The sequence below is a fragment of the Coloeus monedula genome (genome assembly GCF_965178545.1).
Source record: "Coloeus monedula genome assembly, chromosome: 1".
In the NCBI taxonomy this organism is placed as follows: domain Eukaryota; kingdom Metazoa; phylum Chordata; class Aves; order Passeriformes; family Corvidae; genus Coloeus; species Coloeus monedula.
This window is the reverse complement of record NC_138781.1, coordinates 29,870,028-29,896,227: the sequence shown is the minus strand read 5'-3', so window position 1 is coordinate 29,896,227 and position 26,200 is coordinate 29,870,028. Positions and strand designations below refer to the sequence as shown.

Sequence of the window (26,200 nt, the reverse complement as noted above, 5' to 3'; positions counted from 1 at the left end):
AAAGAAAAGAGGAATGTATTTCTCAACTTGAAAATATGGGCAAGAACGGACAGGCTCCTTCTGTCCGGCAGCACCGTACAGGAAGCTGGCAAAGGGGGAAAGACCGACACGTAGTGACCCCCATCCCTGGGCAGGAATGGTTCGCCCCTCAGCCGGCCCCGGCAGGGCGGGGCTGCGGGCGGAAGGCGCCGTGAGGAGCGGGGCGGGGGCGGTGCCTCGGGCGGGGGTGCTGCGGGCGCCGTCCCGGGCTGATCCCGGCTTACCGTGTGCGGGGTAGCGATGACTCCCCCCAGAAAAGGCGACCTGAGCGCGGAGGAGAAGGACTTGCTGGCAGTGATCGCCACAGGTGAGCCCTCCCGGCCCTCGCCGCTCGCGGCCCCGGGCCTCAGCTCCCACGGGCCCCGCTGGCCGTGCGCAGGGAGGGATTTTGTGTCCCCGCACGTTGGGGTCGCCGGTGAGGCGCCGTTACCGGTCGGTAGCCGCGGGCTCCCCTCGTCCCCGGCCGCGCTTCTCGGGTCACGGCGCTGAGGTTCGCCTGCCTTCCCGCCCCCCTTCGGACCCGTCACTCTTCTCTCTGCCGGGCAGAGTGGCTGTTCCCTGGGTTTAGGTCCCTCTCAGGCAGGCCCGCGTCACTCAGAGAGTGCAGCGGGGGGCGCGGTGCGCTGCAGTTGGGCTGGGGAAGCTCAACTGGGCGGGTCTAACTCTGCTAAGGAAAGTTTACGTCTTACTAGTAATGTCTGTTGACATTTGCCTAATTATTGGTGTTAATGTTCTCTGCCAAAAAAAAAAAAAAAAAAAGAGCAGTTTTCTTGGGGGTAATCCAATCTTCTAACGTGCTGTATGGTTTTCCCCATGTGCTGTTGCCAGCCCAGGACGTCTTTGCAGACACGTTATTCTCTGTTTTGGGGTGTTGTGCACCTCTTATCCCTTACACTGTCATATTTTACTATCCTTCATACTATCTTATACTGTCTTCTTAGAGAGAAGAGAGGGGATCAATGTCTATCTGAAGGAAGGGTGTCAAGATGATGCAGCCAGGCTCTTCCTGGTGGTGCCAAGCAATAGGACACAAGGCAGTGGACAGAAACTGATGCACAGGAAATTCCACCTGTATAAGAGGAAGAACTTCTTTACTGTGCAGGTGACTGAGCACTAGAACAGATTGTCCAGAGAAGTTGTGAAGTCTCCCTCACTGGAGATATTCAGGAACTGTCTGGATGCAATTCTGTTCTATGTGCTCTAGGATGACACTGCTTGAGCAGGGAGGTTGGACCAGATAACCAGACTACTGTGGTCCCTTCTAACCTGACCCATTCTGTGTTTCTCTGACTTTGCGTTTCATGTAAATATCACCGTTTTATCACACTATGTGGCACACATGCTTGTTGCTGGGGGAACTTTCTGTCGTTAGGGTTTCCTGGTCCAACAACGTGAATTTCATAGCCCCAACTAAATAGTTTTCCTCCAACTGGTATTTTGAAAATCATAAGCAACGTTAATTAGTTGAAGGCAAACTAAAAACACTTCACGTGTTCTATGCATTTCTGTATGTAGTTTTCAGGCAATTTGAACTCATGAAAATTTTACTTGGTGCTTCACTCTCAGTTGTATTAAAATGTTCCTGTGTGTCAGAGACACAAGTGTAGGACAGTCAACAGTGAATTTATTGTAGACCAGAATCAGTTTGATTGACTCAGTTTAATAAGAGTTTCAGACCTCCATCTTGCACCTCTGTCTAACTTAACCTGAGGCTTCTGATTAGGTTCATGGGATAATTCTGGTTAGAACGGGCCTCAGGAGGTCTCTAGGCCAACCTCCTGCTCAAAACACATCAGCTTGTGATTGCTTAGGGCTTTATCCCATCAGGTCTTGAAAACTTCCAAGGGGGAAGGCAGCACAGTGTCTCTGAGCAACCTCTTTGCCTTACTGGGTTCATAGTGAAAATGTTTTTCCTCGTATCAAGTCTAAAGCTTGCTTTTGTTTCAACTTCTGCCTGTTATCTCTTGGCTTCCTACTGTGCACCACTATGAAGAGCCTGGCTCCAACTTTTAGCTCTGGCCAATTCTAGAAGTCTGACTTCCATCAGTTTAGTGTCTTGTTTGAAAATCCTTCAATGCTTTGTCATGCAGAACTCTAAGTTTGTAAATGCAACTTTGCTTGTATTAAAATTTAATTGAAGATCACCCCTTGAAGACTTGCTCTTACTGGTGTTTGTTCTTTGGCTGGGATGTTCTTCTGAAAATCAATCCAGTTCTTAAGAAGATTCTAAAGTTTAGAATACATGTGTGTCTGGGGGAGTAAGTTAATTGATGGTTCCCTGACTGTCAGTCAGGGGTCTTTATCAAGTGTGTGAGATGACTCAGGTGATTGTTGTTTTTTCCCTAAATTAATCAATTAAAAGAAAAATGGTAAAAGCTCCTGTAGTGTAGTGTCACGGGTTAGCAAGCATAGTCCTGGAAGTGATGTTCTATGACCTGACAGAACATATCAGCTGGCCAGTTTGAATATGGACAATTTTTTAAGCCACTTAAAATTTTGACCGCCTCTGTGGTGAACATTTAAGAATGGACAAAGCCTGGGGGAGCTCTGTCTCGATTCCGGCGCTGGGACAGGTGGCTGCAGGGCCCGTACGGGGCCCTCAGGGCCTGGGCCAGGTCCTGCTCGGGCCAGGCCGGGCCACGGCCATCCTGGAGCCGTGCAGCCCTGTTCCACCTGCGGCCCCCCACAGCCCTGCTACGTGCAGACAGCACGGCCCCCCTCCAGTGCGGCCGAAGATTCAGCTGAAGCTGCCCCGATGCCCAGCAAAGATCCTGAGACCAGCAGCGACAAGCGAAATTCCAGCTGCAAGGCCCTTTTAGTGCTGTGAAGAGCTGAAAACCTGAGGGAGGAGAGAGAGGAGATGCTTAAAGCTGAAATTCTGTTGCAAAGCTATGGTGGTGATAGACTATGATATATCAGAGTACCCATTGTAATTTCATGAAAGCATGGGGGGTGGAGCGTTCAAACTGTACTTGTGAGCAAAAGCACCTGTGCTGGAATAAGCAAATGTGGAAGCAGCTGTAATTTGATGAGAAGTTTGAACAGGGTGAGATGGAAGTGATGAGGACTCTTGCTCCGAATCAGAAGGAGAAGACCTCAGTTCCTAGAGATGCTCCCAGAGATAGTCCTAGAGATGAAGATGAGGAGGACTCTTTGCTCCCAGGGACAGGGGGAGGGCCTCTGTTCTTAGAGATGAAAATGCTCCCAGAGATGGGTGAAGAGAACTTTTGTTTCTGAACAGCTCAACCTTAAAATGGTACCCCAGTAGCTCAAGATTGGACCCTCAAAAGCAGTTGTGGGAAAAGCTGCAAGTCGGGGGAAGGGACTCCCACATGCGAGCAGAGAACCAACCCGGGCGGCTGGCTCGTTGTGATGCTTGAAGCCATGAGAGAACTTCTTGTGGAGATGCCTCCATAGCGTAAGCAAGAGAGACTCCTCTTCCTAAATGGACTGAGCAAGGTTATTATGGAAGTGGTAAACAGACTGAACATCTCAAGGGTTGTCTTTTACATTGTCAGTGGGACAAGGGAGGAAGGTGGGGAGAGGAGAAGTGTTCTGAAGGTGTGGTATGATTTTATTTTTTTTTCCCCTTCTTTTAGGTCTGTTAATAAACTTCTTTATATTCTTTCAAGTTTTGTGCCTGCTTTGCTTTTCTCCTAATTCTTATCTCACAGAAGGTAAACAGTAATGAGTATTTTGGACCAAACCACTACACTAAATTGGTGTTTCCACCTGATTACAAACTGAACCCACTACATGTAGTTAAGCCAGATCAAAAAGCCTTTTGAAAAGAAATTATTTCTAGTATTTGTAACGGGATTTTTAGCCAAACCTGAAGTTGCAAGAGCTGTTTTGCTGAAAAATTGCTGGATGACCACCTCCTTCTGAAAGTATGAAGATAAATATGAAAATCATGAATATAAGGAATGCAGCACTTATTTTTGTTAAGCACATCACTGCTGAAAGAACTTTGCTTATGATCGAATCAGTGATTAGAAGTTTCTGTTAATTTGCAATAAATGTTCTCCAAACTCAGACTCTTTGAATGTTCTTGTATTTCTATTTATTTGTGCCTGTAGAAGCTGCACTGGCAATATTTGGGTAGTCCTCCAATGGGCTTTGAATCAGGTTCTTAGAGCTATGGCTTAGCCAAAAGGATTTTGGTAGGGAATTGAAAAATACAAAGGTGTTGCCTGTTTTTCCTGGCATATTTTTTTTTCAGACTTCAGTCTACTTACGCATTTGGTAATTTCTAGAAATGTCAATGATCAAGCTACCTGGGTCCTTCCTTTCTACCTCTATTGTCTATTACCAAATGCAAACTCATTTAATTTCTGTGAATGTGATATGTTGCAAATTTCAAATTGAAACAGGAAAAATGATGTGAGTAAATGATAAAGCATGTTTCATTCAGACCAAAAAGTCTTTGAAATGAGGTAATTTGCTTTTGTGAGAACGTAGACAGCTCTTCTAGACAAAAGATGCTCCAAAAGAGATAAAGTACAAAATGTGTTATCAGTATCATTACACACATTCAGAACTGTTCATGTGCTGTTTATGATCAGACATATGAGTGTCCCATTCTTGTGTGTGTAGATCAGTTACTTCACAAAAAATGGATATTTACTTGTAGTTCATGCTTTCCAACTACTCTTTGATGTTGTGAGTTCTAGGCTTTTAGCTTCTAGAACATAACACTGTTCATTCCTAAGCCTCTTCTCCAAGTGCAATTGATTTCTTGGTGGTTAAACTACATCTCAAGCAGTTAGCATTCAAAGATTTTGATTCTAATGAGAAAGGGAAGTGACCGTTTTCCTCCAGATTCTCAGTTTATTCTGTTTCTCACCCCCCTTTTCTCTCTGTGTCTTTTTATATTTAATCAAAGGAAACACCGAGGAGGCTGGAAGGCTACTGGGGAACAAGAATGTCCGTGTCAATTGCCTGGATGAGGTACTGCGAAACTGTACAAGCATTATGCTGAGTTTAATAAGGAAAATATTAGGTCTGAAGGCCTTCATGTTGTTAAATAACATTTCTCTAACAGCAATTGCTATAGCCCTGAAAATCAGAGTTATTCTCAAGCTATTTCCAGCCTGCAGATGAATAGTGAACCTTTGAAGAGTTCTTACTGTTTTTTTAAGGAATTTTAATGTTACTCGAAGTACTACACTGTATTTTCTCTTCAGTTCCAGCATGAGCTTTGTCTCTAAGATAAACACTGCAGCAAAACACTTGGGGATGCTCCCTGACTGCTTGTCACCTTCACAAGCAATAGTCCCTCTCCTTAGTCCCTCTGTGGCAGACACAACACCTGTCCCCATCCCGTGCTTGGGTCTCATTGCCCAAAGCCCTGTCTTTGCCAAACCATAAACATGCTTGGAGGGTGAGTAGCTAGATCAGAAATGGAACCACAGCCTTTTATAGAGGTGGGTATGGTACACATGTAGAAGATTAAATCCTGAAGTGGTAGCTGAAGATAGGAATAAGTTCACGGAGAAAGGAGCCTTGTTTGCTCCATGTTTCCTATTCTTTTTCTTTTTACAATGTTTTCTAAAGCATGCATGTTAAATCCATGTGTAATTTATCAATTTAAATGTTCATTTGTGGGTTTTTTTCACAGCTTTATAATTTCATAGGAATCACTGGGAAATTCTGGGAATGTGTCTAGTTCATCCTCTGGCTCAAAGCAGCTTCAGCTCCAGGGTCAGATGAGATTGCTCTGAGTTTTGACCTGTCTGGCCTTGTAAATCTCTAAGGATGGAGACTGCACAATATTTCTGGGCAACTTGTTCTACTCTCTTACTGTGATTTTGGTGGAAAAGTATTTCACTTATGTCTGAACCTCAGCTTAGGCTCAATGTCTCTTGCCCTCCTGCCACCATAAGTGAAGAGTTTGTCTTCTCAGTGATCTCCCTGTCAGCTCGGGCAGGTTGCTGTTGGGTCCCGCCAAAGCCATCTCTCCTCCAGGCTGAGTAAGCCCAGCTCCCGCAGCCTCTCTTCACTGTGCAAGTGCTCAGGTTCCTACCATGTAGTGGTGGTACTCCATTGATTTTGTTGCAATTTATCCATGTCTTTGTTGCACTGGAAGGCTCAAAATTGGACAGGGTATATTGTAGCTGTGGTCTCAGGAATGCTGAATGGAGGAAATTCACCACTTCATGGAATATCATTAGTCTTTTATTTTTCTGCTAACAGATCCATTTTCTGATTGTTCTTAAATAAGTTAAATGCTAAACCTGAATTTCTAGTGTATTGATTTCAACAAGTTTCTGTAAAACTAGTCAAACTAAGCTTTACAGTGAACTTTAAGAACCCAAGGTATAATATGTTTGCAAATGTGCTTTATTGTATGGACATCAAAAGGTTTTCCTTAAGTGTAATTGCTGAAGTTGTGCTGAATGACTGCACCTTTGCTGCAGTATTAGTGCAACATGCAGGATTTAGTGTTGAGAGGATATGGCTTATTCAAAGAAACCATATCTGAGTTATGCCTCAGGCTATTGTTGTAGAAGAAATAGTATTAACAGTATTTGTCTAAGGCTCACATCTGACTAAATATACACAAGGCCCATAAAGCTTAAAAAGTTTATGCAATGAACTTCTTGCTGACTCCTTTTTATCCCCAAGAATGGTGTGTAATCATGCATATTAAACAGCAGAGAGTTCAGATTTGTTTAGGATTCTTAAAGCCATCAGCCATGTCAGCTTTAGAATTTTTCTATTATAACCCATTTTTGCTCCAATGTGTTATTCTAATATCTATACATAAGTAAGAGTGTGTGAAATCCCAGTTAAACATCAGCTTCATCTGTTATTCATTGTTGCCACAGCTGGTGACTGCTCTCAATGCATCAGGTCTTATTTTTTTTCTCTGTAGCCTTAGTTGCTTATCCTATTCACATTTATATTGTTACTGTTACTTATTTTATTAATGTTAAGAAGTAAAGAAGCCCTGAAGATGGAATGCTTAGGTATTGAAATGGAAGCTCAATTCAGTTAGGAACTAATTTCCATCCTTAAAGACTTTTTTACATGAGACAATCCACAGAATGAGCACAGGCTTATTGCAATTCTCTCTTCTAGCTGTGGTATAGCAAGCATGCAATCACAATTTGACAATTTCCACAGGCTGAAGAACCTACAGCATTCAGAAGCAGGCTGTTACATAGTACACCTCCTAATTTAAAAAAAATAAACACATAATCTCTTCCTTTCATTTTTGGTTTGACCATATATTCTAACTGCTTGGATCTGCTTTCTTGTAGATTAAAAACTACTGACAATCAGCTGTCCTTTCTCCATGTACCTTTAGACAAGGACTAAGTCACATTTTAATGTCTTCCAGATGCAGTGACCTTTTAAGTATCTTGCCTAAAGTTACGTTTCTGCAGCAAATGAACTGTAATAGTGGCTCTTTTCCAAATGCTTTCCAGTTGTTTCGGCTTCTTTCTTCAAAAATGTAAACGCGAGCTGGATGCAGTATTTCAGCATTGCTTCTGCTGTTGGTACATGTATTTAAAACTAAAAAAGTACTCCTCTAAGTCTGCTTGCTTTTCCTGCTCTTATTCCAAGAGTCTCTCACACCCTTCGCCTCCTTCTGTCTGCAGAGCTCTGCTGGGAGTGTCACCATAGTGTAAGATCCCTTCACTCAAATGAGTCTCCCAGATGCCCATCTCCCAGAAGGTTGGAGATATCCAGCAGATACAGTCCTGTTTCTTCTCAGCATCCTTTCTGACCAAATAAATTGTTTTGTTGTTGTGTCTTTGTGGATTTAGGTAGATGAAGAAAGGAAGGATATTTAGGCTTAATCACTGTCTTTATGAAAACAAAGAAATGCAATGGCCTTTCTACAAAACTGGTCTTTTAACAGTTTGGCCACTTAAAAACTTCAGGGACATTTAGATTCAGGTGTCCTAAAGCATTAGGACAAATAGATGGGATGTAGAAATGGATGTAAAAGAAATACAAATATATTTCATTTAAATGCACACTGTTTAGTAATTTTTTGTTCCATTATAAATGGAGTGGTTGCTAATTTGGAAACCTAGTATGGGAGAAAGTGTTCAGGACTTTCCTTTCCCCAGAGAGTGCAGAGCTTGTAAATATTGTGACTTCTTGTTGGCAATTTGCCAACTTGAACTCCATCTACAGCGTGGGGCTAAAACATTTCAGTTTTTTATAGAAAGGCAGGATCAAGGATGCACATGGGCTTTCCAACTGTGGAAGTTTCCTCTGATCATGTTGGTAGTTAAGGTTGTGAAGGAGTACTGTAGAACTACAACCCCTATTTTCTGCAGACCAGGCCAACAGACTTGACCTGAAAAGTACATAATTTTTCTGTATTTAAAATAACTGTAAGGTTGTTCATAATCTTCTTACATGAAGAACTATCATCTGGCATTAGCAGCATTACTTTTTTCCTCTAGTTTGGTAATTCAGCTGTTCAGTTCTATAATACATCCTTTAAAACCAGTCCCCTTCTCTGTGCTGCAGAACCAAAACTTCCTGGGAATTACAGCAGCAGCCTGCTTATTCATAGCTGAGGTGTGTGTAGCTTCACTCATACTGAGTATGTTCAGTGGAGGATTCTTCAGGTAATCTATCTTTCTATTCTGGTATGAACATTCTATGCTAGCAGAAAATGGCCAGATCCTTGGCCTTTATTGAGGAGGAAGAGTTTTGTCTTTTGATATTTTTTACACAGTACTTCAAAATACACAAACCAAAGAAAGTTTCACTGCTGTTAAGAATTATCTGGTTTCGATTCAGGTTACTGATTGATGTAGGCTTTAACTTTTCATCACTGCAGATGAACTATCATCAGAGGAATCTAATGTGTTACATATGTGAAACCAACAGCTGAGTAGGATGACTATAAAGGAGAAGAACTATAGCTGTGATCAACACTTACTGAACAGTATTTCATATTCTAATTAGTCCATACTTAGCTACAGTGAAAACTATTTGTGCATGTAACTGTTGACCTCCTTCCAAATCCTTCTTTAGGAAGTTTAAGATGTGTAAGAGCAATCTTACTCAAAAGCTTGAAGGGTGAAATTTCTAAAGGCTTTCATCCAGTGAAGAGTGAAGTTGTATTTTTAGACTAGCAGCATTCAGTACCAGATAGTTGATTTTGAAGATAAACATCAACAAGTGTTTCTGCCTTGTAGCACCTGCTCTTTTTACGTCATTTTTAGTAATGTCCCAAATAAAAGCCAAACCTACAGTTGCGTGTTTTGTTTATAATTTTCTGAATTGAATAGAACTGGTATAGTTGCCTGAAGCTAAAGGGTAAAATAAGACACTCTTTCTGTGTTAATGTGGGGCTGGGTTCCTCATTGGAAAATGAGCTGGGAAAGGGAGAGATGAATGCTTTGATATTGCTGGCATACAAGTGTCTACAGCAGCTTTTCAGCTAGGGTTTTGACAGCCCTTTCCCTTTCCTTTTTTTCTACTTTTGCCACTCTATTTAAATAGCTGGTACTCACATGTGCAGTGTCTTAGTGTACCCCAGCACCTGCTGAGGGACTGCTACAGTGTGATCCAGCCTGTATGCCACATCTTAACAAGGTTCTGTGGTTGAGAAGAAGGGTGAAGTGAGCGTGGGAATGTTGGGAGCACTTGGATTGCACTTTTCACTTGAGTAACACAGGTTTATGTGACTACTTCAGTAGTGAATTGTTATTGTGTTATCCACAAAACAATGTTTTTTTAAAAATACATGTGATGTCTATGTTCTTACACAGCATGAGTGTTTAAATGCTCACAAAATGGAGAGATTTTGTGCCGAATATGCACATGTGACTGGAGTGGGAGATAGTTTGTGTATTTTTGTTTGTTTGTTTGTCCCATTTCTTGTTCCCTGGCTATTCTGTGTTTCCCTATTCCTCTGGTTGAAGGTTGAGCAAGAGTTTTGTTGGAAACTTCCTTTGTAGTTCCTAGGAGGCAGAAGGTTCTTTTCTAGTTTATTATCTTTATAAATTTGTTTTTATTCATCCTGTTCAAGCACACCTCAGCTGCGTGCTGAAGGGAGATAGACTGACCTGCTTTCTTCTTCCTCTGTGTCTGGTGGTGGAGTCCAGACCCTCCCTGGTTTTAGTACTCATCTGCCTGCCCCTCCCACCTCTCTACACATCCTTTTCTTCCCTTGTTAGCTGCTTCAGCCCACTGACCCCACAGTCGTTGTTTGGGGTTTTTTCATGAATTGGCTTCCCCACCATGGCCGTATTAGGTCAACATAGCCCTTGGAAGCCCATTCCTCAGTCTGCTTTCGGGTTATTTTCAACATAAGGAACTGGGAAGGATGGTCTGTAATGGCCGGGTTGGCTGTGCCAAGAGCCCTGTTATGCCAGGGAGGCTTTGTTGGTTGGTGAGCTGGAGAGCCCAGTCAAGGGAAGAGCCAGGTAACTTCTAGAGGCACTGCAAACTCTATTCAGCTTGTATGGTGAGACATACAGGGAATACTTACAGCCCTGCACGAGAGAAGAGATGTTACCTTGTAACATCCCTGCAAAACAAACTAGAAACTGGGAAGGATTCATTTTTGTCCTAGAGAATAAGGTTAAAAGGCTCAATTTTTTTGGTCAGAAGAATGTTGCATGGTAACATCTAGACAATGGATCCTTCATCTGATTTTTCATATATGAACAAAAATTTGTTTCATCTGTATGCTTAATAAACCATCTGCAAGTTTCGTCTTTTAAGTATGTTGTATTGACAATTCAAATGTCATCTGTGAGAAAACAGACTGTTGCTGGACCTGTCTTTGACATTCAAGCTGAGAAAAGTATTTGCAGTCAAGCCAGTTTCAGTGTAGGGACATAATACAGGATACCAAGCATTTCCAGATAAACTTGTGTGAAACCCTCTTTTGTTTGCTGTGAATGTGAGAAACTGATATTAATGTGACTTTAAATCCAATTTTATAGCAACTGTCCACGTATTTTCTGCCTGATATGTTTTTTTGATCCACACCACAGCCTGACACTTCCAAAATTTAATCAAAGGATTTTAAAAACAGTTTTCTGGGAGGAGAGGATAAAACAAATCCAATTCCTTCCTTTGTCATATAACCTTCAGATCTTATTTGAAACAACTGGCTTTCAAGATATAACCAAACTTAAACGTCATTGTTTTCTAAAAATTCTTTCTCCCATGGAAAACCGTGCTGTTTGTGTTCTCTTACTGCAGTACCTTTCTGTGCTGCTAAAGAAGACAAATCCCTACTGTGACTCCAGACTGGAATTGGCCTGTAAAATTGCTTTTGACATAACATAATGAAATGTAATACAATAAAGCACATTTTATATAGTAGGAAAGAAAGTCTTTATTTCACATTAGTGGCACCCCAAATGAAACCTAGCAAAACCAGTCTGTTTCATATTCATGAAGTGATCTCTTTGGGTATTTTGTTTCTTTAATGGCAGTTTGTAATGCAGTTTACCAAAATATGTGGGTTACTAAAATATAATGCATCAAGTAAGCACTTTTTACTATTTTCAGTTAGGATGGAAAATTATGACAATATAATGCCTTAAAATTATTCTAATTTTAACTTTTCCCATTTCCCTCACCTTTAGAATTTTTTTTTAAATTATGGTGGTAAATTAAACTTACTTGGGTTTCACTCTGTCATAAATTGAAACAAGAAATATATTAGGGCTCAAACTGACAATTACATTATTTCTGGGTATCCCATTACCAGGCATCTACAGAGCTGCAGTAATGGTGTACATGAGTGTACTCAGGCACACAGCCTTGACTGGCAAAGAAAGGAACAGAATGCCATTTTCATTTCCTTCAGGGACAAACTAAAGCACACTCCCTGGTATGCAGTGTTGGAGGGTGTTCTTGGGCAGTTAAAGTGTCTTGACCGATAACATGAATCCTGACCTGATGTTAAGTGAAAATAAACAGCATATTGGAAGAAGCATACTAAATTCTAAAAATGGAGTGTCATGCAGTTTTCTCAAACAGCAACATGCTTCTCCCTGCCCTTGAAGAGGGAGAGAGCCTGCACTGACAGTTCACCCTAGTTCTGAAAATTTCCTCTGAGCTTTGCCCAGCTTTACATTTATAGTTACACCTCAGTCCTCCCATGCTGAAGCGAATCCTTTTTGTGCTGGGGCAGTTGATCAAACCAGCAGGGCTTGAGGCTGTGACTGTTAAAGTCTAACGAGAGCTGTGTGTCTTTACAAGGGCTTTCAGAGCTCTGGCTGATCATGGACCCAATGCCAAAAGAGTGGAGAAGTGGGAGAGAGGTGGATGGCAAAGTTACCAGTAATCATGACTAAAAATGAGCAAGATGGGTTTCAGAGACTGCAAATCTTTGTAATGTTTAAAACAACAGCCTATTTCTAATTTTGTTGCTTCTTATCATATAAGCTACAGCAGGGGGGAAAAGAATAACGTAGGAAGCTAAGAAGTTTTCAAAATGAAGCTTTTCCAACTAGCAGAAACATTAGTTGTCTTTAACACTAATGTCTTATAGAAAAGGACAATGATAAATTGGCTGTGAATGTTTTTCATACATTGCTCTGCTTTCAAATTGATAGCACAGCATAATCAGAAAAGTGACTTGGAAACAGGAATCTGCTGCATGTTAGTAACCATGTTTTTTCACAAGGATTCTGTGAGGTGTTTTGTAAATAAGATATTACATGAGGCTTTGGTAGTTATATTGAATGTGTATGGCCAAGTAAAAATGATCAGTGGTATGAACATCAAGAGATGTAACATTCTACTTGCTTCTCCTTTCTTTTGGTAGCATGGCATGACCCCTCTGATGCACGCAGCTTACAAGGGGAAGGTGGACATGTGCAGGTTGCTCTTGAGACATGGAGCTGATGTAAACTGCAATGAACATGAGCATGGATACACTGCCTTGATGTTTGCTGGACTTTCAGGTAACTTCCTACTAAATTCAGATCATTGATTTTTTATGACATCAATGGGTACAATTTGCCATAAATTAATAATTTAAAAGGAAGTATTGACATGCTTTTATTATTCAGGTTTGCTGGTATTTATATGAACCATGCAACTACATCATGACCAGTAGAATCCTGTGGGCAGTGGAAGAGGAGAGCTACTGTTCAGGCTCATATAAAAATTGATTTTGTTCAGCATTTTCAGGCATACAGTCTACTTGTCCTGTACCTACTTCATCCTGTTTGTTAGAGATCTTGACATTCACTTTCCTGGGAATGTTTTCTTGTGCAGTGGGGTACATTCTATGTACTCAGACTGTGTTGCACTGAAAATTATGCTGCACCAGACTGCCTTTTTAGTACTGCAAATCAGTAGCTTTTAGTAATATTTGAGACTTCTCAATCCAGTACTTTTCAAATTTTGTCTTTCTCCTACACTATTTTCCCAACTATCTTGTGGACTTTAAAAAAATGTATTTAGTAAGTGTTAAAAACATGTTTTCCTACTTTAATTTTCACTCGTAATCAGAGCGCTTATAGCTGTATATATCTTCTCCTGTCTCAAGTGGTGGTTTGCAGCTTTCCTCTTGCCATTCTTTTTCCCTGATGGCAGGAACAGTAATTTCCTTGAGTGAAAAAAAGACACTACATTAAAATATTGTTCCTTCTGGGGAAAAGATTATATTTGGGAATATTAGGTTATTTTAAGTATCTTCTTTACTAGGCCTTATGTCTTCCCAAAAATGAGATTCTAGGGAAGTCAGGTTTCTTAGAAGGTAGAGTTTAAACTGTCTTCTTTCATCATAAGTATATAAAAAAAGGCTTATGTATGTATATGAACCTCAACTAGAGCATCAGATTGTTTTTCAGGTAAAACTTAGGTAAAAAAATTAGGGAAATTTCAGTATTCTGTGGTATTGAGCAATATCACAGCTGCAGCAGATAGATGATAACAAACTCTTAGAGGCTTTTAAATGACTGCTGCTTTATGGAAAATGCTGGATTTTTACCATTTTCTCACAGTTGAGCTTTTAACCTGTCATCCTGGGTGTGAATGCTTCTGAATGTTGACTTTAGTGTCTTATCTGTGAGCACAAAAGGTAAATGAGCACTACTGATGCAGTGACTTTGTTTTTAAACATTTTCATCCACCATCCCCTTTTTGTATTCACTTTTCTGTACTTAGCATCTGCACAAAAACTGATAAAGTAATAATACCTTTGAAAGCAGAACCAGCAGGAGTGGTGACAAGTGTCCTTTTTTAGTCTCTGAAGGGCACCAATTAAGTCATCTAATCTTCCCGTCAAATTTTAGCTTCATTTTACTTGGTATGTAGCCCAGTCTGAACACCCAGTTCCCACTGTGGAGAAAGGAACAATCTGTTCTGTTCACTGTGTTCCTGCTACATCATAGTCCTGAACGTGTTTTTCTTAGAATAGCAAATATAGTTGAACTGTCAAACTAGATGAGTAGAATTTCCTTCTATACTGCTGTCCAGAGGGACCAGGCTCTAGTGTAGCTACATGAGTATGACTCCCATAATCTCCATGGGAAGCTGAATGTGCATTACAGAGAGCAGAGTTACATCCTCTGGAACTCAAAATAAACATGTGCCTTTCTCTTAATCCATTCTTAAAATAACAACATTAAGAACATTGATTTTCCTCAGTGTTGTTCCTGGTCTTTGAGAAATTCAGTACATCTTTTTCTGAAACATAGAGAATTACAAGTTCTGATTTGTCCTTGCTCATTCCCCATATCTTTCCTGCAAATTCAGGAAATAAAGAAATCACCTGGATGATGTTAGAGGCTGGAGCAGAAACTGATGTTGTCAACTCTGTGGGAAGGACAGCAGCTCAGATGGCTGCTTTTGTGGGTAAGATGAAAATTATTTCATTTCCTGAACTCCTAAAGAAGTAAAGTTTTAGATTCTGATGCTTTTTGTTGGAGAAACATTATTTAATGACTTGTTCTGAACTGACACACTGCTGAGCTTTGTTTTCCACATCTCCTCATGTAAGTGTCAATTTGTGTTCTATTCCCATGTTTGATTTCCTAAAGACACAGATGATCTTACCTGTGAGAACAGGTGCTGCTGTTGAAGTGTGTAAGTTTTTGCAATGTCACCACTTTGAAAATAGAGGAAGTTGGTTACATTGGAGGTGTCCGAAGTGCAGCACCAAGTGCTGATTGGAGCTTCCTTTGTGGGAAAGAACAACTGTAGTGCCAGGAGGCAGGAACTCAGCTGAGCTTTGCAGCTGTGTGCTGGCAGTGAGCCACCACCCATCCTTCCCCCCTGCTTTTGGGAGAGGGAGAAGTCTTGGAACCTGTTCTGAGGTAGTCACTACTTACTGACCTGAACTTCGCTAGAGTAAGATAGAGATTTGTCATTCCAGCATGTGGAGTTATCCCTGGCAAAACATGCAACAGGCTTTTTTGCTGTTGTTGTGTTTCTTTTTCTTGTCTTTTTTTGTTTGTTTTAATAAGCCCTTTTTAAATTTTTTGCCCACCTTGGCAGTACTAGGTTCCTGGATTAATATTCCACTTTTTCTCTATTTATAGCAAGGAGAATTGATAAAACATTACGAGGTTAAGTGGAGTCATTTTCAATGGCACAGCTATTGCTTCCCAAAAACCAAAAATGTGGACCTGTAGTTCCTTTCAAACACAACCCTCTCATGGTGTTTAAATGCCTGAGAACTCCCTTTGAAGTCCTTTAGGTGTTCTGGATTCAAGCCTACCTTGCCATTTAGATTTACTTCCTTGAATAGTGATTTAGTGCTAAGTTTCAATTTCCATTTTATCTCATTCTGCTGTTTTATAGAAGAAAAGGTTGACATTGCTCACTTGAGGTTTGAGCAGCAAAACCTTAACTATTGACTTAATGTATCAGAGAAGTCTATTCCTATTAATTATCCTTTGGATTTGGAGATTCTTTTCCAATGTGATGCTGTATGGAGTTAAGTGAATGGGGAATATTATCTCCAACATAATTTTTGAGAATTCTTGTTTAAAATCTCATCACATCACCAAGGTAGCATAAATATTTTCAGGCATACTGAGATACACTACTCTGTAAAAGTTTGAACATTAGAATCTATTCCTGTTCTTTTTTTATTCTTCATCCAATCAACATTAATTCATCTGCCTGTGTGTGGGAAGTGAGGATACTTCTTCCCCTGTCATTTGTCTTACACTGTGCTCTATTAGCTCAGAACTGTCTCTTCTAAAACAGTGGAGGATTTTAAATGCTGGAATTTGGTTGGCTGTGTCTTCTTCTGATTATAGGATTAGTGCCAAGACAAATCAATCAATTTAAAGAATGTGGTCCTGAACTAGAGAAGATAAGTTTTACTTTCCCTTTAGTCAAGTAATCCATTATATTGTCAGATGTGGAAAACAAGAAGAGGGTGTAACTTTTCTCATCTTGTTACTTTCATCATAGCCCTTTTATTTTTGGTAAACTTTAAGCATGTTCTGTTCTTATAACTTCTCCCACCCTAGGTCAATATACTAATATCTGCTTCAAGTCTGAAAATTCAGAGTCTCAATGCAAATGTCATTAATTTTAGAAGTACAAAGTGGAAAAATCTGATCTTGAAAAATTGTAACACCAGTATGAGTCTACTAGTATAGTATAACTTGGGGGAGAAATAGTTATTCTCTTAGTTGTGGCTTACCAGGGAAAGAGGATGCAGGAAGGGGACAGAATATTCAAAATGAGTTTTCATGAGGGCATTCCCTGCTGGGAGTCAGTAAGTTAATAACACTTACTAAAGATTAAAGCTACACACAAGAGAATAACAAGAGTTGCCTGTTTGCAGTGCAAAGTATATCATGCAAAGCTCCTTTGCATGTGGGTAATTCTCGCTTGTATTGCCTATATTAGATTTGGGTTTAGGTTTTTTTTGGTTATTATTTCACTGGTGATTTTTTTCTTCTGTGCCTTTAGGTCAACATGACTGTGTGACTGTCATCAACAACTTCTTTCCACGTGAAAGGCTGGACTACTATACTAAACCACAAGGCTTAGACAAAGAACCAAAACTGCCAGTCAAATTAGCTGGGCCTCTGCATAAAATTATTACTACTACCAACATGCATCCTGTTAAGGTGGAGTAGTATGTAAATTGTATGTGTTTGTTGGCATGGGAGCTGTTTCTTTGTGTCAAGAAGCATTCAGCTCTTCTGCAAGTTCAACCAAAAATCAAAAGCATTATTTACTAATTCAGCTACTTCTAAAAGTGAGGAAGAATCAGGCTCAACATTTAGATGTGATTAAAAAATTAAGTTATTTCAGTGTTTGTATACACCAGAATCTTGAGCTAACACCTTTAAGTGGAGAGATTCTTACTTCTTATATCAGTAACCATAAATAGCTGTCTTTTTGGCTTTATTTCCCAGCCCCTCTTGAAGTGGGAACACAGAACAATTTCCTATCTTAACAAAATCTCATTGTTCTCTCAATGCTTTTCTCAGCATGTATCTTCCTACCTTTGTCACTGGTTTGCCACAGTAACATCTAGCACTGCTGCTGTTTCTGAAAGTATGTGCAAGAGAATGTTTATTTTTACTTCCCAAGATATTGCTGACAATAATGTCTTATATGGTTTGCTCCTCCAGTGTAGTTCAGAGAAATGAATACACCTAAATTCAAATACAAATTCCTTGGGCTTGCCAGTCAAAGTCCAGAATTTGTCAACAGTTTCCAGCCAGGTATCTGTACACAGACAGTAGTGCACCAGTGGCTAATTGAGTGAGTAGAGCATAGAGTTTCCTCTTAGAACACTTCATTTCACAAAGTACTCCAGGATTATGTGAGGTTGCTGTGTTCTGTGGAACTGCGTAAATCATACAAGTCCAGTTTATTTTAGGTGTTCAAAAGGAAAGAGATTTTAGGATAGTGTATGGTAGTTTCTATAATTTTCTTTAGAAGTGGTTTTGATTCTTCAGGTTCTTATTCTAAAAAAAACCCGACCAAACAAACTTAGTATTTTTAATTCCAGTCTTAATTTAAAATATTTTCTTGTATGGGAACTGTGAATTCCAGTATACTGAATAATAATGCTAAATAATGACTAGAAAAAGAAAGGGAAGACTACATAAGAAGGAAGTAGAAGAATATTAGAAACTCCACTGAAATTTAGCTACAATGAGCTATATAAGCTTTAATGCTTATGCAGAAGTCTTAACTGGATTACATTTTCTTCAATCTTTCTCCTAGATCGTGTTGCTGGTGAAAGAGAACCCTCTGTTGGCCGAAGTAGAAGCACTGCAGAAATGTTACAGGGTTCTGGATCTCATTTGTGAGAAATGCATGAAGCAGAAGGACATGAATGAAGTTCTTGCTATGAAAATGCACTATATCAGTTGCATCTTCCAGAAATGCATTACATTTTTAAAAGAGCGAGAGGATAAACTAGATGGGTTTATCAAAAGGTGTGTATTTCTACGGAGAGGTCTGAAAGCACATGTATGCCCTAGTGTTACAGATACCAGGGAAAAGACAACTGCAGGAATAAATTGGATTGCCTTGGATAAAGGCTATGACAAATAAATTGCTAAATAATCCCAGCTGCATTTACTTCAGGGTGGCACTGACTCCCTTTTCTCTGTGTCTGAAGTGACACTGTCCTTTCCTGGGCACAAAGGAAACACTCCTAGAATTTCAGCTCTCTGCTGGAACTGGTTAGAACCTGGCATTCACATATACCCTATGAAGCAGCAGACAGCAGTGTGTGATGGAAAAAAAGGGGAGTGATAGGCTTGAAAAAAGAATTTCTCCATGTCAAAATGGTTCATATGGGAGCACTTCTTGTGCCATTTTGCTCTCCAGCAGTCATACAGATTGAGATTTTTTTTCAAAAACACTTAAGCAAGTGAGAACTGCAAATCCCACAGACTCTGGGTGAGACTTAGACTCTTAAATCTCTTAGACAGGTATTCAGAATCTACTGAGTAACAAACCCAGCTGCCTGATCTTAAGTATCAAAGTAAGTACCTGGCTTTTAGAAGGATCACATTCCCTGTAGGCCTGTGGATTTTTACTGAAATCTTCTGTGAGACTGAAAATAAATTATGAAGTCAGCTTTCACATAGTGAAATCAAATAGTTCGTCAGTGATCCATATAAAAAAATAGCAGCCAAAGAGTATAAGGACTATAACATGTTGTTAAACAGAATAAAGTGGAATTTGTATATTAAGGTATTATTCATTTATCAGTGTTTATTGTTACAGTGATAATTTTTAAACAGCACAAAGCATTTTGATATTTTAGTCAGATGTAGACAGTGGATAGTCCACCTATAGATGATTATTTTTCTCTGTGGTAGAATTAGTAAGTCATGGTTTCAGAGCATACATTTATTTATTGTGTATTTCATAATGATTGTGCATTAGAATAAAAATGCTTTCATTTGCATCTTAAACATACCTTGACATACAAAGTTGCCAAATTATTATGAATTCTTCTCTACAGTCTGAAAGAAGACAGAGTACAGCATGCTGTATGTGTTTGTTCTTTAATATTTACTATGTGATTTCTTATTTTACATGTGTTTTAAAAAATTTAGTCTCTTGAAAGGGAGAGATAAAGATGGTTTCCCTGTGTATCAAGAGAAGCTAATTAGAGAAAGTATCCGGAAGTTTCCGTACTGTGAAGCTACATTGCTCCAGCAGCTTGTGAGAAGTATTGCTCCCGTTGAAATAGTAAGTTTTTCCTGTCAAGAAAATCCTTTCTAAGTAACTTGCATAATAAATTCAGATTGAGCCATCTTTCTGTCCTCAGCTTCTGCAGCATATTACATTAAGCAAAGGTTTTTGATGTCCCTGAACTCTGGCTAACTGGAGCTAGATTTTACATACTGCAGGAAAATGCTCTAAAATACTTCAACTAGTATTTTTTTCATGTGCTCATAACAAATGCTTAAACACCTCAGCTTTTAAAGAAAACTGAAGCAGTTTTTTTCTTGTCTCTGAGCTTTCCTTTCCTCCTCTGGGATGTCTGTTCAGTTTTTCTATGCCAGTTCACTTTTTGAAATGGTAGATTCAGACAAAAATGAAGCTTAATTTGCACTGTTTTCACAATGTCTAAATTCAGTTTAAGACTGAATAATTTCCTAGATTTAATGCATTCATTTGTTCTATTGTACACAAAAAGTTGGTGATACATGATGGTAGAAAAAGGAAAAACATTCTATGAGGTTCCTTTTATCACAGAGAGAGAGAGGCAAGATGATGCATTGTGCAGCAAAATGTATACCTAAATTGGGAAACCAAAATTACAGGTTACAAATCTAACCTCAGTTATCCTCTTATGTCTTTGCTAACACACTCTTCATTTTAGGACTGTTTATTGCTTCATAATAAAATTTTCACGAGAGTTGCTGTTCTTTTTTAAGCATGTTCTCTCTGGTCTCTTAGAGTGAGATGTTGTACGCGCAAACGCTGGGGAAGTGGAACAATCTTGTGACGTGTTTGGATTATTCTGAGTCAATTAAAAATAGCCTCTGTCTTAAGTGGCTCCAGGTCTGCTAAAATGCCTTGAGGCTTAGTGCAGCCTCTACTGTTTGTCTAAGCCAGGAAGATAAACACAGTGTGAAAACAAGCCATTGTGATGCATTACAATTTGCTTTAGAGTAAACATTTTCCTTCCTGTTGCTTTTTTCTTAGGAGAGCTTGCAGTCTTTCCTGCCTTTAAAGAAGTGACAGTTATTCCATTGGATTCTGTCCATTGTGCAGAACTAGAAAGGAGGAGATGCTATGATTTTTATTGATCTGGAAGCCTTTGACCTTTGTCATTGCACAATTATTTGGATTCAGTCTGGGCATCTCAGTGTTGTCGTCGTAGTTATGATTGTATATATTCCATGGTACTCTTAACAGTTTAAGGAATTACTTACATCCAGAACAGCTTGGCATTTTTTTCTTTTACTTCATTGCCCAAAAGAATAGTTTTAATGTCTGGTTACCTAAACCTTACTGCTTGCATTGCATGGGAATAATGCTGCAAATAACATCTAAATAGTAATACGCAAATAATTGAAAATTTCAAGTTGTGATGATCTGGTTTGTAGCATCTGCATGCCCTGAGCACAACAGTGACAAATGAAACATTTTTGTGTATGCCAGCACAGAGACTGAGCTGCAAAAATCTGCTGCATAGGATCCACAGATGTAAAGAACATGGAGTTTAGTAATAACTTACAGAAGAAATTCTACAGAAGCTTAGGACTTAACTTCTTAAACAAAAGTTTATCTAAAGATTTAAATGTTAAGTTGTGCACGTTAGTTGAAGTTCTGTGATTTGGTTTTATGTTCTTGCTGCTACAACAGCTTCAGTGAGGCCGACGCTTGTGTTAATTACTTCTGGTCTTCCCTTGTGTGTCCCTCTCTGCCACAGTGCTGGGTTTTAATCTCATTACCACCTCTTGTCTTTCAGGGCTCTGACCCCACTGCTTTTTCTGTACTTACACAAGCGATTACTGGCCAAGTGGGTTTTGTGGATGCTGAATTCTGTACAACTTGTGGGGGAAAGGGAGCAGACAAAAGATGTTCAGTATGTAAGATGGTAAGAATCAGAAAAATATTGCTACTGAGGTTCTGAGGATTTTGAATGCTTCCCTGTTTACTGTGTAGACTTAGGAGGAATGTCATGCATGCCTGCCCTGAAAACATTTAAGCTGTCTACTTCTGGGAAAGATGCCTGAAATTCACAAGTAGGAGTACTGGGAAATCCAAGTGTGTATGCTTAAGAATAGAGAAGGAGTAAAATTTCTGTATGTTTAGAATTAATAAAAAACTGCTCTTTACAGATTCTTATATAGAATCACTCCATATGACCTTGCAAATTGCTTAAAAATACCATTAAATGCTATACATAGACATTTAACTTGGTGCATTAAGAAATGCGAGGAAATGTTCTATTTTTTTAGTACATGAAAATGAATTGATAACTCTGCTAACTTTCAGGTGATGTACTGTGACCAGAACTGCCAGAAAATACACTGGTTTACCCACAAGAAAGTCTGCAAGACCCTGAAGGAAATTCATGAGAAACAAGAACTAGAAGCTGCCAAAGAGAAAAGGAAACAAGAAAAGAAGCAAAAGAAAGGTTAGGATCTGTTTTTCCCTTAGCTGAAACTAAGCTGTTTTTCCCTTTCCATTAGCTGAAACTAATGCTGTGTTAACTTCATCACAAGGAGCAATTTAAAAGGTCTTAAAACTGTAACAGCTGAGGTTGGGAGAAAAATCTTTGATGAAACGTAACAGCAAAGCTGAGTTTGTTGGGATTCTGGCCTTTCAATTTAAAAATGCCACACATTTTCCAAACATGGTTTTTAATGCTACAGTTACGCACGTTTCTACAATGAAAGCATTCTAATTTACACTGCACTGTTTCAAAATTCAGACCTTTAATCAAGTTCATGCAGAAGTTTCATGCTGCTCTACGTTTTGTTGGAGGTGTTAGGACAAGTTGGATAATAAGCAAGCAGCCTGCTCCTTGTAGTTGTAAAGGTTAATGTAGATGTTAAGTGTCCCATAATACTTCCTCTTCATAATCACAGTATCAAGTTAATTGTGTTGTGTGCTTCGAATGTGAAGAAAACAAGCAGTAGTCTTTAAATTGCTCATGGTGGTTTTCTCCCTTCAAGAAACAAGTAATTAAAATGTAGTAACAGAAAAAACACTGTATCACCCCTTCCCTTAACTTACTCTAATGCACTGTTTCTCCAAGTGAAATAATGGGAAAGTTGGGGATGAAATCACTTTTTCTCTTTCACAACTTACTGGATTTCCCTTCCTTTGTTTTAAGGATTGTAGAAGTGCACTGCACAAATCATGGTTGCCTTACAAGGGTAATGTTGTTCACTAGAGCTGTACTCAAAACAACAGGATATAAATCAGTAATAAATTAGTAATAATTGAATTTTTAAACAGTTTCCTATGTTGATCCTGTTACAAGAGCTGCTGTTGCATGGGATTAGGATGAGTGTGGAAGTTGAAGGCAAAGATATTAGAAATCTCTGGTATTGCATACCAGTACAACAAAACTAAATGAGCTGTGAGCAGTGATGCCTCACACTGGTGCCAAACACACACCCTTGCAGGCTGATATTTACTGAAGGAGTCAGTGGCCAGGTGCTGTGCTTTTCAGAGGGAGAGGCAGAATCCTGGTAGATGACTCTTTTTCCCTCCTTATCTAAAAAGGGAAGCTAACATTTTTTGTTAAATTTCTACTCCACTATCTACATGTTCATCTTCATTGACTTTTTCAGGTACGTGGCCAGCACCCTCTAGACCTTATAAGATTATGCACTGTTAGCAAGACACTGAAGTCATCTGAGCTTCAGATCACCTTGTGAATGGTGTTGTATCCGAGCATTTCATACCAACAGCAGTTTTGTTTCAGAAAGTTAGTAATACCCCCTGCAAATCCTGTGCCTCAGGAAATTAATGATTAAAAAAACCCAAATGCAACAGCTGCAACTACATGCAAACCCAAGAGTTTAAGCATTTCCACTGTGCAAGGGTGAGTGTCAAGGAAGTCCACAATTCAGCCTTTGCTGAAGGCTGTTAGCTCACAGCCAAGTAGGACCTTCGCAGGGCTTTGGCAGTTGTGGCTAGCTGTGACGATTTTTGGCTGACTGTCAATCACAACAGAGAACAAGAAACCAAGATTTAACTACTTTTGCTCCCAATTAGGCTTTCCTCTCCTTCTTTTCAGAATTGCTAGCATGCAAGCCCTACTTAGTAGAATCAGGGTAAAAAAGTTGTTAAATAACTTTTTTTTTCTCAGAAAACATTGCTTGAAGAGTAAAGGTGCAATAGCTGATTCTATTCCAGGCAGTCAAGTTATAAATTTTAGGATGACTCACTTCAACCAAAGTTCACTGTTTTTAAGCATATAATTTCTTCAGTCTGTTTTATGCAGAAATGCTTCCTGTGTAGTTGTGTACATGGCTTTTTGATTGAAAACAAACCCCACCTGTACTCTGTGTTTAACTGACCTGCAGCCATTCTCTGAAAAGCTGATGATAAGAACGGTGTCAATAAAGCGTATTTGAATTGAACATTAAAATAACTGTTGTGTCCTACTTTGCTCCTCTCTTTATTATAAAGAAGTCTGGCAAAATGGAAGATATATTAATGAGAGCTTTGTATAGGGTTAGCTCCACAGTAACTTTATACCAACTTAAACAAAGCTTTAGTGTCTTGGGTTTTTTCAATGAAGATTCTCTACATTAATCACTTCTGTAATTGATGCAAAGTATCCTAGTGTTTATTGTTCTTCAGTAATAAAAATGTTTGCTTCCAAATGAGTTCAGTGTTTATTAATTGTGTGATTTTTCTTTTGTTTAGATGAAATGCAACTAGTAGAGGGTAGTTCTACAAGTGAACAACAGTCAGATCCTGGTCCAGATCCTACAAAAGAAGTGGATCCAAATCATCCTACCGATGGAACAGAAGAACCTGAATTTACCAAAGAGATGGAGGCACTAGCCCTGCAACCTGAAAGTCCACTGGAAAGTGAGACTGCCTTAGATGACGTTGATCTTCAAAAAATTCAAGATTCTGAGGAGTAAGAAGAGGGTAGGAAGGGACTGAGAGTTCTCAAGGGTACTAAAGAATTTTTTATGCTGACCATGTCTGAGTTCTAAAGCATGGCTTATGCAAGACTTCCTTTAGAAGACAGAATGTCTCTGTTCATCAAGAGATAGAATATTGGCTACTTTGTCTATAAATACTCCAGGTTTGTTGTAAATTGTCAAGATAGGTATTTATTATCTGCTAAAAACTAGAGTGGCATAGATCCATCTGTATGTGTACCAACAATAAGCCTAGTGAAACTCTGAGTATCTGTGGTTAATGAACCACTTAGTGAAAAATGAAGAGCATTGGTTTGGATTATTCATGTTTTCCTAACTTAAAACTTGTTTTAATTGTAATTTAAATACTTTTTTCTGCAAATATATAGACCTGTAGTTCAAAGCACTGGAAGGCCAACTGTTAAATTGCTTTTTTTTTCCAGCACTTTATGAAGCTTTATCTGAAGGAATTCAGTAGCAATTAAGTTTCTGAAGATACTCATCTGAACTCTCAACTTTTCATGACATTACTGTAAATATTTTTGACTAGTGAGAGCACAACAATAGTGTCTAATTTTAGTAAATGAAACTGCTGTTTCAGGTGTCTCAAGCTGATGGTGAAATGTGTATTTCACTATTGGTTTGGTCAGAAATATTCCAAAGTCTAATGAAGGGAAGACCAGAATGACTCAAAATATTTTAACTGACAAGAATAATGCATTCTAAATCATTTTTCAGGTAAAGATGCCTTAGAGCACACTGGGATGTTGCTTATGAATTATTTCATAAACATAAAAATGCTTAATATTTTTCATGCTGAACTGGTCACAGTGAATTAGATGAGAAAATTCATGTGTGCATTGATACAACTGGGATTTCACTTCAGCTTTCAACTAAATACCAGATCTAGAAAACAGCTTCCCTCAACTTTGCTTTTCACTCAGATTTATTTCTGTGTCTCCTGAAATCAGTGGGAATGCCACAACTGACACTATCACTTGCTGCATAAGGATGGCAAAATTGGAGACTGTCTTATTGTCGGCTGAATCACTGGTGTTTTAAACATGGCAGTGTTCTTCTGATTAGAGGAGCAAGGACCATCCTCAAAACAGAGAGAAAATGCTATTAATTTTTTTACTGTTTAATATGTTGAAGGTTTTTGTTTAATATTCTGAAAACTGTAAGAGTGAGGATACATAAATGCACCTGTGCAGGGAATGTACCTGTGTTTTAATTTCAAGGATTAGTAGATTGTGAAGAATAAAGGGAAATTTTTTAAAAGAAAGGAGCTATGTGGCAATTCTGTTTCCTGTGTCTGAAACATGGTGACATTCTCATGTGACATGCAGGGGCATCCTGTAGGTTGAGTATACAATTTTAACTTCATGACAGCTGGCAAGCGAGTTGCCTGCTTGGAACTCAGATCTGTAGTCACCCTCCACTCTGAGCTCTGGGAATGCAGAAGTGCTGCTGCTTCCCTGTTCCACACATAGCATTTGGGGCTCACAGGGATGCGTTGCTCTTCAAGGGTTCTCTGAAAATGCCAGCCCTTCAGGGCAAAAGAGTCAGGGTTTTGGAAGAGTGCCATAATCCCCAGCACAAATCCTTCTTTGATCCTCCCAGTGGTGGTGCCTTGCTCATTG

The 26,200-nt window shown here is 39.3% G+C and overlaps 2 protein-coding genes across 2 annotated transcripts in view; one reads left to right on the top strand and one right to left on the bottom strand.

The window, feature by feature from the left end:
- BZW2 (basic leucine zipper and W2 domains 2) overlaps window positions 1–550 on the bottom strand; it is a 58,283-nt gene extending 57,733 nt beyond the window's left edge. The window contains exon 1 of the mRNA XM_082291812.1: window positions 264–550. The gene's annotated coding sequence lies outside the window, so the exon portion shown is untranslated. The remainder of the gene's footprint in view (window positions 1–263) is intronic.
- On the top strand, window positions 137–25,838 carry ANKMY2 (ankyrin repeat and MYND domain containing 2; the record flags this gene model as incomplete). Its single annotated transcript, XM_082291799.1, is given in 11 exon segments — window positions 137–272; window positions 275–346; window positions 4,925–4,989; window positions 12,806–12,944; window positions 14,746–14,844; window positions 16,921–17,081; window positions 18,193–18,407; window positions 19,542–19,677; window positions 21,410–21,538; window positions 21,940–22,081; window positions 24,331–25,838. Coding segments are annotated over 11 exon segments (1,518 nt in total). The 3' UTR covers window positions 24,555–25,838.
- Window positions 25,839–26,200: the final 362 nt, after the last annotated feature.